Here is a 16,195-nt window from a genome sequence, read left to right on the forward strand (position 1 = left end):
CGAATTATACGCTTCATATGGGCGCATTTTATGGTATTTAAATTATCTCTCTACAGAGCTATCAAAAAATTACAACAAAATTTTACTGGAAAATCATTACAATCAATGTTAAATGAACCTGAACAGGCCGCCCTCGAATAACCCCACTGGGTATAAAAATTGAACACATTTAAAAAGATGTTACAGGCCAGTGGGACGGGAGGACTAAACTGAATGTCAGTTCACTTAGTACTCCTCGGAGAGGAAACACGGCAGAGCTCTGCCCCATAGCCTACCCCAAATAAAATTCCAGATGAGCTGAAGTGGTAATAAGGAGGAAAGTAGGGGCGCCTGGGTGGCTCAGTGGATTAAGCTGCTGCTTTCGGCTCGGGTCATGATCTCAGGGTCCTGGGATCGAGTCCCGCTTTCGGGCTCTCTGCTCAGCAGGGAGCCTGCTTCCCTCTCTCTCTGCCTGCCTCTCTGTCTACTTGTGATTTCTCTCTGTCAAATAAATAAATAAAATCTTTAAAAAAAAAAAAAAAAGAAAAAGGAGGAAAGTAAAAACTGTGTGCTCCTAGGAGGCACTTGAGCACAGAGAGGGGAACGTGGCGTGTCAGTACAGCTTTGCCAACCATAAGGTGACATAGTTAAATGATTTAGAGTTTACACAACAAATCCAACTATTTATGTTTCCAAAGATTATATTATAATGGGCAAACACGTACATGATCTAATAATTCCAACTTCACACTGATCTTTCCAGAGAGGAGGGCTTTGGATTTTGAGCACTTGAAAGACGGCTAGTAGAGCTAAGGATGGTCCGTTTTAAATTCTACTTAATTTGATTAATTTAAGACTGGGGAGCCATATGTGGCTAGAGGTTACTGTATTGGATAGTGCAGCTCTAAGGCACCAAATTTCAGCCCCTGGCTGTCCCGGGCGTGTTTCCTGCCCCATACAACACCCACTCAGAGCAGGAGAAGATCACAGTGCAAAGGGGTGACAGGGGCCCCAGGAGTGGAAGTTACCACACTGAGAACCACAGCAGCCAGGAAATGGACTCTTACCTCCTCCTCTTCTTCTGAGCCACTTTCTTCACTATCAGATCTCGGAGCTACTTCATATCTAGAAAAAATATTAGTGTTTTAATACACACTTTGCCAGAGCGCACAGGATTCACTAGCCTTAGTGAACTGGCCTACTTCTAAATGAAAGCAGAATCGGTTACCAGAGCCCCCGGAACAAGGCCAACTCACCCCGGGTTCATCTCAAGCCAGGCTTCTAGCTGCCCCGCTTTGGGGGCGTCGGTGCCCGTGAGGATCTTCCCGCTCTCCACGTGGATCACTTTCACCGGCAGGTCACTCATTTGGCTGGTCTCATCCAGAGGCTGAAAAAGGGTCATACGTGTAACCTGAGGTTCTAGGGTTTCCACAGCTCAGGCTTCTGCTAACTACAGCCACCCTGGGAAGGGCTCTCCCAACTCCATGCCCAGAAAATGGCACAAAATATGGCCAGTGGTTGTGAAAATGGGTTAATAACATTAAAAAAGGGAGGGGTTAATGACATTAATAATCCAGTAATAATATACGATCCATTGATGACAGCTGTTTCTTCGAGGTATTTCATTTTCAAACCGGTAACACGGCTCCAACCTCACAAGAGCACAGTGCGGACCCTCCGCCGACCCCATCAGACAGTTTCTCTCCATATGCGTCCACCAGGTACCTGTCTCTCACGCAGCCTCGTAGACTGCTCCGCGCGTGAGAAACAAGGACTGCGCTCTCCCCGTTTATACACAAATGACTATACTATTCACATTCGTTTGGCCCCCTTTCCCCACCATTAATACTACATTTGTAGACTTTCTCAAAGGTCCTCATTCTTTTCCGTGAAAGAGCTAACTAGAATATTTGGAAAGCAAAACAACTAACTTCCTCTTAGCATATATGAAATTCCTCCATTTCTTGTTTTGAGATGCCAACGCTGGACGAACATTCCCCCTCCATTAGTGCCCTCAAATTTCCTGGAGAAAACCTCCAGGATAAGGATGAAGTTCTTGGTTTAAACCTTTGTTCACACCTTCCAGAAACTTCTCCCACTCTCTCATCCCCTTCAGGGACCACACTCACAGTCAACATGGCCCATACAGCAGAGATCAGCTCTCACGTCACCAGACCACCTGGCCCTCAAACCTGCCTACCATGAAAGGTGACAACAACCACCTGCCACACGCACAGCCTCCATGGGCCCCATCGGGGACTTTCATTGCCGAGTGCACCCTGAGAGTGGCTAATGGTGCTGAGGCCTGCACTTCCCCCCGCCCCCAAATTCTGATTCAATTGCTCTGGGGCTTTCAGAAAAGCTCCTAGGCCATTCAGAGGGGCCAAGGCTGTGAAGCACAGGCTGAGATCAAGCACAGTTCACAACCACCAAAGCGAGGCTTCTGGTGCTCAGCAGGACGAGCAGTCAGTGACTACCCAACAGAACTCCCTGAGCTGCACTTGGCCGCCAGAGGACTTTTCCCCTGAATGCCCCAAACCCCCTTACAAAGGCTTTCTGTTGTGGTGAAACGCCAGTCTGCAGTCTTAAAAATTCAATATAACATTTAAAATAAAACCTCATGGGGCGCCTGGCTGGTTCAGTGGGCGGAGCAGGCGACTCTCAATCTCAGGGTTATGAGTTCAAGCCCCACACGGGCATGGAGCCCACTTAAAAGATAAGTAAATAGTACGAGAAAATAAAATCTCTTGAAATAAATACGTATTTGAGTTAATCACTGGTCACTCACTTTAGGAATCTGGCCTCCAGGAGACAGTGTGTGTCTGCTATGGCCTGAATTGTGCCCCCCAACCCCAAATTCAATGCTGAAGCCCCAACTTGCCAATGCGGCTATATATGGAGACGGGGCCTTGGGTGGGAGGTGATGAGAGTTAGTTGAGGTTACAAGGTGGGGCCCTAGGGACGGAATAGTGCCCCCCTGTAAAAGAGAGCAAAGCTTGCTGTCTCTCCTGTCATACGGGGACACACCAAGAAGGCAGCTATCCACAAGCGAGGAAGAGAGCTCTCCCCAGGAACCAACCTTGCCGCACTCTGATCTTGGAGTTACAGCCTCTAGAGCTGGGAGAACATACTGTTTTCTTGGTACTGAAGCCAGCCCAGCCATGGTGCTGTGTTACGGCAGGCCACGCTGACTGGGAGAGAGCATGGAAACGTCATGTCCAGGGAGGTTCGTGACAACAACGTGTGCAACGGGAGGAAGGGAACCAGGGCAAGCGGCTCCGGGAAGGGAGGGGCGCGCGGCGGCGCATCAGAGGCCAGAAGTGTAGGATCGTCACTGTGACTGCAAATGCAAAGCAACCTAAATGACTACCCGTCTGCCTGCCGAGTGAGATGCCAACACGTCCATACTACGAAATTAGAACAGAATTAATGGCTTGAATTGGAAAGTGGCCCAAGAGATCCTGCTGAGTGCAGTCTAGCTATGTCTAGATCACCCCAAATGGCCTTAAAACAAACCGAAAGAATGTAGACCAAACGATTCCTGGATGCAAGTTCAGCCCGCACGCTTGCTCTCGGGAAAGCAGGTGCCGTGGGGACTTTGGCTTTTTATCATACTGTTTAAATATTTTCTGCAAGAAATACGACGGTTCGGTGGCACTGAAAGAATAAGGTATGTGAGCTAACGTGGGAAGATGTCAGAGACACAATGAGAGGCTGGAAAAAGAAAACCATCTGGTGGCACATGCACAGAAAAGGCCCCAGAGCAACCATGGCTTTCCACAACGGTTACTCACAGTTTTCCTCTGGAAGGTAGGAGTGAGGAGGGGGCAGGGAAGGCGGGAAAGGAAACATTACTTATTTACACCTCCCCCTTCTAGACAGCTTCCCTCCAAATGAGTGTACTGAGGGAGAACAGTGGCTTTCAGGAGGCTGGTCGGGATGTGGTAGGGAAAAAGCAGTGAGTGGAGGCAGCAAGCCCGCTCCGAGTGCGCCACTTTGTACGGTGCGGACTTTTAGAACCAGACGAGTAAAGTTTCACATATTAAATACAGACATGAAAGGGGTGCCTGGGTGGCTCAAGTCGGTTAAGGTTGGCCTTCGGCTCAGGTCATGATCCCAGAGTCCTGGGATCGAGTCCCACCTCAGGCTCCCAGCTCAGTGGGGGGCTTCCTTCTCCCTCTCCCTCTACACCCCAGCTTGGGCTCTATCTCTCACTATCTCAAATAAATAAAATCTTTTATTTTTTTTTTAAGATTTTATTTATTTATCAAAGAGAGAGGGGGAGAGAGCGAGCACAGGCAGACAGAATGGCAGGCAGAGGCAGAGGGAGAAGCAGGCTTCCTGCTGAGCAAGGAGCCCGATGAGGGACTCGATCCCAGGACGCTGGGATCATGACCTGAGCCGAAGGCAGCTGCTTAACCCACTGAGCCACCAAGGCGTCCCTCAAATAAATAAAATCTATTAACAGATTTATTAAAATAGGGCGCCTGGGTGGCTCAGTGGGTTAAGCCTCTGCCTTCAGCTCAGGTCATGCTCCCAGGGTCCTGGGACCTAGCCCCATATTAGGCTCTCTGCTCAGAGGGAGCCCGTTTTCTGCCTGTCTCCCCCACCCTTTCTGCCTACTTGTGATCTCTGTCAAATACATAAATAAAACCTTTTAAAAATTTTTATTAAAATACATATACAGGGTGCCTGGGTAGCTCAGTGGGTTAAGCCGCTGCCTTCGGCTCAGGTCATGATCTCAGGGTCCTGGGATCAAGTCCCGCATCGGGCTCTCTGCTCAGCAGGGAGCCTGCTTCCTCCTCTCTCTCTCTCTCTGCCTGCCTCTCTGCCTACTTGTGATCTCTCTCTGTCAAATAAATAAATAAAATCTTAAAAAAAAAATACATATACAAATGATGAGTAAATAAATAAAACCAACAAGGAAAGGGGAAACCGCACCAATGAGGGCACAGGAGAGAACTAATCCAAGTGTCGTTTAAATGTAATACCGGGAGCACATTAATTTCAGGCTGAGTAACTCCAGACACCAACTAAACTCTAGCCAGGAGGCCTCTTTTGCACAGGAGTATGAGTTAACAACTCTGAATGTATTTCCCAGAATATATTTTCCAGGATTAGGCAAATAAAGAAATATACCATGGCTAATGGGAACGAAGTTTTGGGCTATTATAAGGAAAGAGAGAACCGAAATAGCCCTACAGTATTAGGTTAGATGCAGAGATAGCTACGTGACTGCAAGGTTTTGAACATACAGACTAGCAATGCACAGATGCCTGCTCCCAACATCTGACTGCCAGGAGGGCCTAGAAGCAATGACGCCCTGTATCAACAATCGCATCTAACAAAGTATCTTGGCCATCTCGCTGGCTCAGTGAGTAAACCATGCGACTCTCGATCTTGGGGTCACGAGTTCAAGCCCCACTCTGGGTATAGAACTTGGCTTACTTACTTACTTAACTTCCTTGGAGATAAAGAAAAAGAGAGAGAGAGATGTTGGTTTCTAAATATTGGCGCCGAAAGGAGAAAATGAGCGTGGGCCATTTCGGTGTGCAAGGAAGTAAGGCAGCTCTCAAGGGACACATGGGCCAACTAGAAGGGGCTCTTACTAGCCCAGACTGGACTATTTTGAACATCAAAATAATGATGGTAAAGGATTAAATTCAATGAGAATCCTGTAGGTTGGTACCAGGGCTGGCAAACTGTGTACCATGGGCCAAACAGGAAAGAAGAGAAGAAACTCTTCCTTCCTATAGAAAGTCATCTAAAAAATGCAGAAGATATCATGGGGGAGGGAAGGGGAGGGTCAGGGTGAAGAGAGGGGGCATTACCATTCTGTAACGATCATGGCAAAAACTGATACAGGCAAAGACCAATTAAGCAGATGAAAAAACGAGCGAGTGGAAGAAAGAGGAAGTAAAATTTGTTTAAAGAGTCTTGAGCATCGCTCCACAAGGTAATTAATAATTACAAAAAGAAAAAATAGTAACTTTTCATCACAGATGCTTCGGCAGACACCAAGGGATCCCGGTCAACATCGCCAGTGACCGAAGCCATCCACGCCAGGACTCCCGCTGTGACGCACGGAGAAGAACAGAGTGTCACTCTGGTGTCTTCTTGCCAATAATACATAACCGGAATCTAACCACAAGGAAAGGGCAAGTCAAACCCAAGTGAAAGGCCCCTGTGAGAAATACATGGCTTGTGCTCTTCAGAAATGCCAAGGTCAGAAAAGGCTGAGACAAAGTGACGAGCTGTTCAGGATCAAAGGACTAGAAGGATCGCCACTTAAGGCAACGCGTGGCCACGGACTTGCTGTGAAGGCCACCAGAGGGACAGCTGACTAAGCCTTAACAAGCACTGCGGATGAGATCATGGTGTCACTGCAGGCATGCTTGTTTCTGTTTGTTGATCATTGTACAGTCACGGAAAAGAAGGAGCTTGTTTCTAGGAAACGCACTGAAATATACGGAGGTAAGGGTTCATCATGTCTGCACGTGACTCTCCCAACGGTTTAGGAAAAAATGTTTGGGAAAACGGAACCCAGGTGAGGAAGATGCTGGAGTTCCGTCCTTTAATTATGTCAGAGTGAAACTAACAAAATAACGGGACGGACAACAAAAGAAGTCCGAAGGAAACACACCGGGAGCTGACAATGTACCTTCCTGGGGAGTGGGACTGAGGAGGGGGTGCGATGTGGCAGGGGACACATTCATCATAGATAGCTCTGGTGATTTCAAAAGAAAAAAAAAATTTAAAGGATGCGACAGACCTAAGCTCCCAGGACTGGGCTGGCATTTCCATGAAAAGAAACTCCTGATCCCTTACCTCGCCATCAGGTCCAATAGCAGGCGTCTGTCCTTCTGCATTTTCTGCCTTCTGCAAGTGAAGAGAGACACGGTCACCAGGGAGGCCGAGGCACACGTGCCAAGCTGGCTGCTCCAGTCCCACCCAGGGGCAGGCGCACGGCCGGGCCCAGCGCACCTTCTTTTTCTTTTTCTTCTTTTTCTCCTTGGCGACCTGGGCAGCCTTGTGCTGCCGCACCAGCTCCGTGAGGTTAGCCACGTACTCGTCTGTCTGCTGCAAGAGGTAGGCCAAGCGCTTGTCCTTCTTCTGGTCGATGAGCTTGCGGTAGCCCTCCTCATCTTCCGCCTGCAGAAGGGTGAGGTTATGGTGGTGTTCGCAAGAGACATGCGCTCGTCCCTTAGGGCCCAGGGCAGGTAATCCAAAGCCAAGAAGCCCACTGCGGGCTGTCATTAACCAGCAACCAGACCCTCCCCAAAGGAATGCTCAGCTGACACCAGACCCGTGCTGTACGTACACCTTCACAGGGCTATCGACTCCCCCTTCAGCATCTCCTCAACCCGTACCCAGGGAAGACCCTGAGGGGGCCTGCTGGACAGATATGCTTTTGCCAGAAGCCATTTGAAAAGGCCAACGGCAAGTCCTAGCCCCTCTGTCCACAAACACCCCCCCAAATACAGGCCAGATACTCTCACGGACCCATGAAGCAAGCCCCTCCTGGCTTTCTAATAATCAATCAGGTGTCACCCCAGCTTAAGCCTCCTGTGGCTCCCACCATACACAAAAGTAAATCCAAAGCCTTTCTTGTGGTCTACAAGGCCCCCTGACTGCCTTAGGGACTCTGACCTCAGCTTGTGCCCTCACCACGCTCTTCTAGGGGCCTTCTGCTGTGCCTTGCACCTGGCTTTCCGCCACCTCAGGGGTCTGCCCTTGGTTCCTCTATCCCTGGGAGGCACTTCATTAAGGGAGTCACGCCCACCCTTCCCATAACACCCCATCAACCCCTACTCCCTGATCCGGCTTCCTTCTCTTTGGGGTACTTCACACTACCCAAAACACTCGTTTGTTCGGCCTGGGCCTCCATCTCTCTACGGCCAGCAGGAGAGGCCGGGAGGGTAGGGCCTGCAGGCTTCTCCTTAATGCTAGGGCCGTGTGTACACAGCAGTGCCTGTCAGCATCCACTTGAATCATCCCAAACAGCCAAACACAAAGGGTGGAGGGACAGGCCAGCAATCACATCATCAGTCACTCTCCCAACCTACAGCATGTGCCTCTCCCCTTTCTGGAAAGGTCACAGAGCAGCCAGCTAACCAGCCTAAGGTCTCACAAACACTGACAGAATGAACAGGCCAGGTCTTCTGGACTCCCGAACCCACGCCCTTTCTTTCTCTCTGTCCCAACTCTAACTCTGAGCAGCAGTCGGCCTGGGAATAACACCAGGCAATTGATCCCTGGTGCCTGCCACACCCAAAGCAGCCACAAAGGGACATGAAGGGACACGATGTCACGAAGGCAGAATTTACCATGAGTCTCCGCATTCTCTCTTTCTCAATTCTTTCGTTTTCCTTCTTCTGTTCCCTCTCCGTGTTGGCGTGGTAGGTGGCCACCGCCTTCGTGAGCTTCTGGATTTTGCCTGTGACCGATCTGTGATATTCTTTGAAATCCTTGGCATGCTGCAGAATGCTGTTGAGGTACTCCTGCAGGGACAGACACAGAAGAGAGGACTGGCTACTCCCCAGGGTCACTGTAACGTTGCTGAAAAGGAGACAAAACTTTAAAGGCAGCTTGTTTAAAACCCAGAGGACGTAATCGAAACGGTACAATGACTGTCTGCCCCTGAGGTTCGGCGATCCCTGTGTAAGGAAAGCCTCGCGTGGGGAACTGTGGGCAGAGGGGCCCTCCCTCGTGGGTCACAGGCAGGGCCATCCGCCTTTCCCAAACTAGCACTGAACACACACTTCAAAACACCCTCACCCTCCAAACAAGTCATTCCACTGCCAGGAAGTCCCTTTAAGGAAAACAGCAGACATTGGCCAAAAAAATTCAAGGTCAAGAAGGCCTCTTCTGGTATTATTTCTAACACTGCAAGGCTAAGAACAGGCTACATGTGCCCCAACAGGGAAATGGTTCCATAAATTAGCAGATACCAAGGCAGAGAAGGAATACAATGTAGACATTAAAAATCATGCTTCCGGGCGCCTGGGTGGCTCAGTGGGTTAAGCCTCTGCCTTCGGCTCAGGTCATGATCTCAGGGTCCTGGGATCGAGTCCCGCATCGGGCTCTCTGCTCAGCAGGGAGCCTGCTTCCCCCTCTCACTCTGCCTGCCTCTCTGCCTACTTGTGATCTCTCTCTGTCAAATAAATAAATAAAATCTTAAAAAAAAAAAAATCATGCTTCCACAATACTTAAAAACAAGTCCACGTGTGTATATGTTTGTTTAAAGGAGGTTATTTAACTTCTGAATACTCTGTGCGGACAGAAAATCTACCTGAAGGATACACCAAAACGTTAACGGTAGTTAATGCCGAGTATTGACTTTTTAAATTCTAAACTACACCTGTACCAGACAGCGACCACAGCAGAGCTTTAGAAAAAGTCAGTGAGCAAACAAACCAAATCGTCCCACGTCCTACTCCGGCAGAGATGGGGTCTTCCCGACAGATCGAGTAGAAGCTAAGTCAGATCACACCCTTGTCTGCTTGGGACCCTCCATGGCTCCCACCTCACTTAGAGTAAAGGCCCAAGTGGTCTCCTCAGCCCAGACCCTCTGCGTCCCCTCCCCCTCTCTGTCCTCCCGCACTCTCTCCCTTGCTCACAGCCACACTGGGATCCCTGCTGGTCACACAACACATGGCACATTCCAGCCCCAGGGCCGCTGCACGTTCCCCTCAATCTGCAAGGCTCCTGGCCCACATGTGTGTGTGGCTCCCTCCCTCAGGTCCTGCCTTCTCAGAGAACTCCCCGAACGGTGCTGTGCCAGCGGCCCCTCTGCCCTCCCCTCCCCCGCTTAGCCCTCCCCTCCCCCGCTTCACGTGTCTTCACACCCTCATCACCTCCCAAACACGGCACATGTGACTATGGCCTGTCTACCCGCTACCATGCGGTTTTACCCACTAACGTATTCTTGGTGCCCAGAATACGGTTGTGATGAACAGTAAAGACAGACAGACAGCATGCTCAGACACAGACAAGACCTGACGGCAGTAGAGCCCTGGCAGCCCTGACACACAGGCCGAGCCTCGCGGCAGGGCAGGGACGCACCTGGTGCTTCTGCCGGCGCTTGCGCTCCTGCTCGATCTTCTGCTGCTTCTCCAGCTTCTCAGTGATGCGGGCCTCACGCAGGGACTGCCGCTTGCTGCGCTTGTAGGCCTTGGCGTTGAGGGCCGTCTCGAGGGCCGTGTCCCTCCTCATGCACACCACCACTTCCTGTCGTAGCTTGAGGAAGGAAGAAACGATGCGCACGACATTGTCAAATCCACACATTTTTACATTATCTCAAGCTAGACACATGTGGCTCCTTCCAGAAGGAGCCGTTCTAAATGCCTTCTGGTGGGTGCCCAAAGACAGTGCAAAGCTCAGAAGATGACTGCTTCAGGATATCCAGAAGGTTCTCTCAAATCTTCAGGTCTCCAGTGCTGCCCCTCATCAACCACATGCAAGATATTCCTTACGGGTCATTCAAAGGTAGAGCGCCCCCAGAAACAGACCCACTTAAGTCTCTGTTTCCTGCCGCCAACTACTGCTTTAGGAAGGACCCACAGCTATGCATCCTGAGAGCGGCTAACGTCCCACCACCGAGCAGGACGTGGACAGGAGAGGGGGACAGCCAGCCAAAGGGGGTGTGAGGCCACTGCTGCTTTTAATTGTCAAGGCCTATTTAAGAACCGCCTGGCAAGCAGCTCTTTGAATGGAAGCATCAATGCTGGCAGAAGAGGCTCTTTCCCTCAAGCGACGGGCCTGCGCCTACGCCCACCTGCCTCTGGAAGTTCAGCAGCCTGAGGGCCTTGAGCTCAATGGTCGCTTTGGTTCGCAAATCCCCGGCCAGGGACCCGGGAAGGTTTTCAAGTTCCTGAATTCGGTGTGCGATTCGAGCCTGCAGCCTGGGTGGCAAAGACAGAAGGAAGGAGAGGTGAGGAGAGCTCTTGTGTATTCGTGGGAGCACACCCGTTCCCTTTAAAGGTGGGGCCTCAGGAGAATCCATCCCTCGAGGAGGGCAGGTCCTGGTCACAAGATGGGCAATGGCTCAGAAAAGGAAGCCAGCCAAAACCCAGAACTCGGGAAGAGCGGGGCAGGCCCAGCAAACCCGACCCTGACAGGGCACAGCTGCTTTGTGACATTCCGGCAGCGAGAGCCAGCTGGGGGTCAGGCGGACCAGCGTCTCCACCTCAACGCAGGGACCACCCCGCAGAGCAACCGCTCCAGGCTTGGTCTACAGTTCAAATGAGGTAATCCCCCTTCTCAGTGTTTCACCCATATTTATGAAACGCCTGCTGTGTGCCAGGGACTGATCCAGACATTAGGCCTTAGCACTAAATAAGACTAAACAAGACTTATTCTCGTAGAGCTCTCAGGCTTACCAGCAAGACAGCCCATAAAGGAATTAAAAAATTAAATATCTACACTAATTGCAGAGAGTACCAAATACTCTGAGAAAGGGGCTAGAAGTGAGGGGGTTAGGCAAGGCCTCTATAAGCAGGTGACCTCAGCAATAAGGCCTCAATTAGCCAAGGAGTCATGTGCAGCTTATGTAAAGGGCCGGGGGTAGAAATGAGTCTCACTTATTCCACAGAAAAAGAGGAACAGGGACAGGGGTGTAGGCAAGGACAGAGCCTTGGGCAGAAGCTAAACATAAAGGTGCTTATTGGATGGGCTCGGGGACACCAGTGGCAGGGTTGAACCTGGGGAACAGGTCTAATGGAAGTTAATTATAAAAAGAAACTTCAAACTGCTGTGTGGAAAACAGACTGCACAAGCAAGGGGGAGAACAGGGAAGCCAGCAAGGAGATGCAGACCAGGTGGTGGGGTCCACAGCGTGGAAAAGGCCACCAGTTCCCAGGATGGGGGTGGGGAGCTAAGATGAGGACACGGGATGGGGGAGGGTGAGCAACAGTGAAGGGGAGGCAGGGTCTGGCCCAATGAGCTGCAGGCAGGTGCAGAAACGGGAGGGAAGCGTGGCGGATGCAAGGATGTATCTGGAAAGGCCACGTTTAAGCTACCTACATGGAACTGGAGGGGAGGCACCTGGGTCCAGGGGCTGGAGCTCCAGAGCACCTCAGGTGGAGCCCTCTGGAGCCCGTCATTAGGCCAAGATTTACTGGTGCGTCTGGGGATTATGGCCAACAAGCAGAGCCCCTCCCGCAGGCGGTTTACGTTTACCAAGGGAGGCCAGTCCTGAACAAGCTGTCAACGCAATGGGGAAACAGCAGAGGGCAAGGTGTTCGGGGGTGAACCTGAGGTGCCCCAGCCGCACGGCCCCACACACCCGCTCTCTCCCCCTGTGCCGGGCACCCAGAAGGCCTTGGCAAAGCAGCCGGCAACTAGTGACGTTTGTGACCGCCCGCCACAAGGCTCGGCCAGGTCGCAGAGAGCTGAAGAGCGGAAAGTGAGCGAGGAGAAGAAGGCACTTGCCTTCAACACCTCTTTGTACGACCTCTCTGCAGGGCAGTTTTGCAGAATCTAGGAACGTTCCCTGCCTGGGTCCCCTGTACCCAAGCTGTGGCACTTTCAGGGAATTACTCGGACACATGGGCACACATGGGAAAAGAGAGAGACGCAAGTGTGTTGATTGTAACATTGTTTTAACAAAAGATGAGGGGGAAAAAACTAGAAACAACATCACATCCCTTCCATCACAGGGTCCGGGTTAAATCAATTCTGGTAAAGCCACCGCCAGAATACGGCGCATCCAACAAGGAGAAAAGCTCATGTGGTACAGATAGGGGAAGATCTACCGCGCGCCCATCCTGAGCACAGGCACCTGTCTGCCTGTACACGCACAGGACTTCTCTGGAAGGATACACAGCAACAGAGAGAACTAGGCAAGTGGTGACAGACTTCCCATCTCCTACCCCACCGGCCTTTGGAACTGAGTCAAACCGACGTACACAGGGACTGACTGAGGCGAGGGGCAGCAAGCCCAAGAGCCCCCAGGCAGCAGCGCCCTTACCTGTACTCCCGCTCCTGCAGGATCTCCACAGGGTCCAGGCCCCGCGGCTTCTGGATGGGGGTGATGCGGCTCTGCTTCTGGTGCAACGGGACCATGGGGGCAGGCTGGGCAGGCTGCCCCGGTGACTGCGTCTGGGGTGGCATCACCGGGGAGGCAGCGGGTGGGACGGCTGGGGGCGCAGGTGAGGGGCGGCCCGTTGGCTGCGGGGGGATCAGCTTCTGAGGTGTGCTCGTGGGGGCAGCAGCATTCGCCATGGGTCCTGGCAGGGGTGGGGGGAGAGGAGGCAGGCGGGAGAGGCACAGCTTTGAATTCCGGCTCGATTCCGGAGGTAAACGAAAAGCCCTCTGGGCGCTTATGGCCTTGGGGACAAACTCATCCCCAAACATGATAAGGCCCAAGCAGCATCTCACTCAGGGGTCCCTCGGGGGTCCTCCTCCCTCCTGCCCCCTCCAGATCTCAGGAGACGTTCCCCTCCCCGAAGTCCCGCCTGCCTAAGCACTGCTCCCAGGTTCGGTCCTTCTGTGGGCGGCCTCGCGGGAACAGCAGTTTCCGGACTTTCATCCTGTGCCCAAGGAGTCCTACTTAAGCCATGAGCTCTGCAGGGCCCATCACTAAACCTTAGGCTCCAAGCGGACAAGGAATGAGGCCATTCTGTCCATACTTCTTCCCCACAGAGATGACCCTCCAACACCTCCTGATGACGGCATCTTACACAGAACACGGAGGCTGCACCCAGTCAGCACAAACGGAACCCTGGGCCACCCTGTCACTCTCCCTGCCTCTCACAGCACAGGGGGCGGGGGGGTGGCGTTCTCAGGAGGGAAGGGGGTCAGACATGGCCTCTGGGCTCTGAAGGATGGGGTCTGTGGCTGCGGCAGCGCCTCGCCACAGCCTCTTACTGGAGGCGTCCGGTGGACTCGGTCACTAGGCTCCTCCTCTCCTTAGTGAGGAGACCCCAGGATTACCACGACCCACAGGACAAGGTGGGGTAGGAATCATGCAGTGGAACCAAACCTGAGCCTCTGGGAACTGACCAGGGACAGATAAGACCCAAAGAAGGCAGGGGCGCCTGGGGGGCTCAGTCGTTAAACATCTGCCTTCAGCTCAGGTCATGATCCCAGGGTCCTGGGATCGAGCCCTGCATCGGGCTCCCTGCTCGGTGGGGAGCCTGGTCTCCCTCTGCCACTCCCGTGTGTTCCCTCTCTCACTTTATCTCTCTCTGTCAAATAAATAAAATCTTTTTTTTTTTTCAAAGATTTATTTATTTGACAGAGAGAGAGAGATCACAAGTAGGCAGAGAAGCAGGCAGAGACAGAGAGAGGAGGAAGCAGGCTCTCTGCTGAGCAGAGGGTGCAATGCAGGGCTCAATCCCAGGACCCTGAGGTCATGACCTGAGCCGAAGGCAGAGGCTTAACCCACTGAGCCACCCAGGCACCCCAAATAAGTAAAATTTTAAAGAAAAAAAAAAGACCCAAAGAAGGCAGAAAAAGCGAGGACTTGTCCTTGGGAGCCTCTCTCTCAACAGGCCCCTCTCAGGGGCTACAGGGCACAAGGCCATGATGGGAGCCAGGGAAGAGGCATGTCACCAAGACAGAGGTGGCTTACCTTCAGGCCAAGGCTTGGGAGGCCCTCCGGGGGGCTGACCTGGCATCCCAGGGGGCACTCCTGAGGGTCCTGGGGGGGGCATATTGGGTCCTCCCATACCTACACATCAGGAGAAACAAACAAGATGATCGAAGGCATCCCGTGTTTACGCCTGCTCCCACCCCCACCCCCACAGGCAGGCCTGGCTCCAGGGGACACAGCCAGCAACAAGCCCCTCGGCGCAAATAAGGCTGTGGGGATGCGGGCCAGGGAGGCAGCGGGAGAGGCAACACAGAGCATGGAGGTAGCCCTGCTGCCCGAGCACCCTGAGCGCTGCCAACGCCATGCGGGCTCCGGGGGGATGCCGAGGGCAGGAGAGCCCAGGTCTGTGGACATCGCCACCCACATCCCGGTCAGTTCATTCTGCGTCCCCCTCCCAACCCCGAGCACAGGGGAGCGTGGGCCCTACCGTGAGGCCGGCTGTAATTTGGAGGTGCTGGTCCCGGACCCGGGCCAGGGCCAGGGCCAGGCCCGGGGCCAGGTCCTGTCGCGGACACAGAGGGTGGAGGTAGTGTTGGCATCTGCTGCTGCATCCCGGGCATCGGCCGCTTCCCCTGCACCGCCATCTGCAGGTGGTCGGGGAGGGGCTGCCCCCTGGCCAGCATCTTGTACGCCATGATCTGGGCTCGGAGCTGATGCAGCTGGTTCTGGTTAAACGGAGTCGGGCCCCGGTTCTGCTGTCCCAAAGCCTGGGGATCAGCACCATCCAGGGGGGCCCCACCTGGCCCAGAGGACATCTGTGGGCCTGAGGACGGGCCACTGGCTGGAACCGGACTGGAGGCATGCTCGGAGCCACCCAGGGGGGAGGGGTAACCTGTGAAGCAACGCGGATCCAAATGGTCACTTGGCAACACACATCCTCTGATTTCTTTTTTTTGCGTCACAATGCAGAATCTTTTTTTTTTTTAATTTTTTATTTTTTATAAACATATATTTTTATCCCCAGGGGTACAGGTCTGTGAATCACCAGGTTTACACACTTCACAGCACTCACCAAAGCACATACCCTCCCCGATGTCCATAATCCCACCCCCACATCCTCTGATTTCTAAGGCAGAGATGGTAACATTCCAACTGTGCTTACACCGGCTCCTATCCCAAGACAGGGGGCGGCCAATGACGTTAATCCCATGATTCAAAGGAGCAGCTCCCAGAGAGAGGAGACACCCTGGCAGCCTGGACAGTGGCCGGCATGACCGGTTTGGTTTGGCTCAGCTTTCAGCAAGCTGCCTGCTGACGGTCCATGTTGAGCTGTTACACAGATCCCTCAGGCCTGCCCTCCTGCCCCTCAACTTGGACAGACCACGCCTCTAAAGTCTATTCAGTGTGGAACCCTTTGGAGGCACTGAGCTCCCCACCCCGATGACTACAGCCATCTACTCTTCCCTTCTCCAAGTGCCCGGTACAGAAAAACTACAGGGACGGCTTGTTAAAGCAGAGCCCCAACCCCAAGATTCTGTCCCAGCCGTCTGAAGTGGGGCCCAGGAATCCGTATTGCTAGTACATTCCTGGATGGTATGGGAGCTGCTGGCCTGAGAAGCCTGCCCTGCTCAGCCCCTGTCTAAACTCCACGGCTGCAGATAAACACGTCCTATCAAGGTT

At 52.7% G+C, this 16,195-nt stretch overlaps 1 protein-coding gene across 7 annotated transcripts in view; it reads right to left on the reverse strand.

Moving 5' to 3' along the window:
* SMARCA4 (SWI/SNF related, matrix associated, actin dependent regulator of chromatin, subfamily a, member 4) overlaps positions 1 to 16,195 on the reverse strand; it is an 88,279-nt gene that overhangs the window by 54,686 nt on the left and 17,398 nt on the right. For all 7 annotated transcript variants that reach the window (XM_045083913.1, XM_004748413.3, XM_004748412.3 and 4 more), the window contains 10 exons: positions 15,003 to 15,407; positions 14,555 to 14,653; positions 12,950 to 13,208; positions 10,757 to 10,883; positions 10,045 to 10,218; positions 8,307 to 8,480; positions 6,964 to 7,131; positions 6,808 to 6,858; positions 1,236 to 1,366; positions 1,047 to 1,104 (listed from right to left, as the gene is read on the reverse strand). In XM_045083913.1, coding sequence (XP_044939848.1) covers positions 1,047 to 1,104; positions 1,236 to 1,366; positions 6,808 to 6,858; positions 6,964 to 7,131; positions 8,307 to 8,480; positions 10,045 to 10,218; positions 10,757 to 10,883; positions 12,950 to 13,208; positions 14,555 to 14,653; positions 15,003 to 15,407 — 1,646 coding nt within the window. The remainder of the gene's footprint in view (positions 1 to 1,046; positions 1,105 to 1,235; positions 1,367 to 6,807; positions 6,859 to 6,963; positions 7,132 to 8,306; positions 8,481 to 10,044; positions 10,219 to 10,756; positions 10,884 to 12,949; positions 13,209 to 14,554; positions 14,654 to 15,002; positions 15,408 to 16,195) is intronic.

This window comes from Mustela putorius, unplaced genomic scaffold, assembly GCF_011764305.1.
Source record: "Mustela putorius furo isolate JIRA1106 unplaced genomic scaffold, ASM1176430v1.1 tig00000095_pilon_pilon_pilon, whole genome shotgun sequence".
In the NCBI taxonomy this organism is placed as follows: domain Eukaryota; kingdom Metazoa; phylum Chordata; class Mammalia; order Carnivora; family Mustelidae; genus Mustela; species Mustela putorius.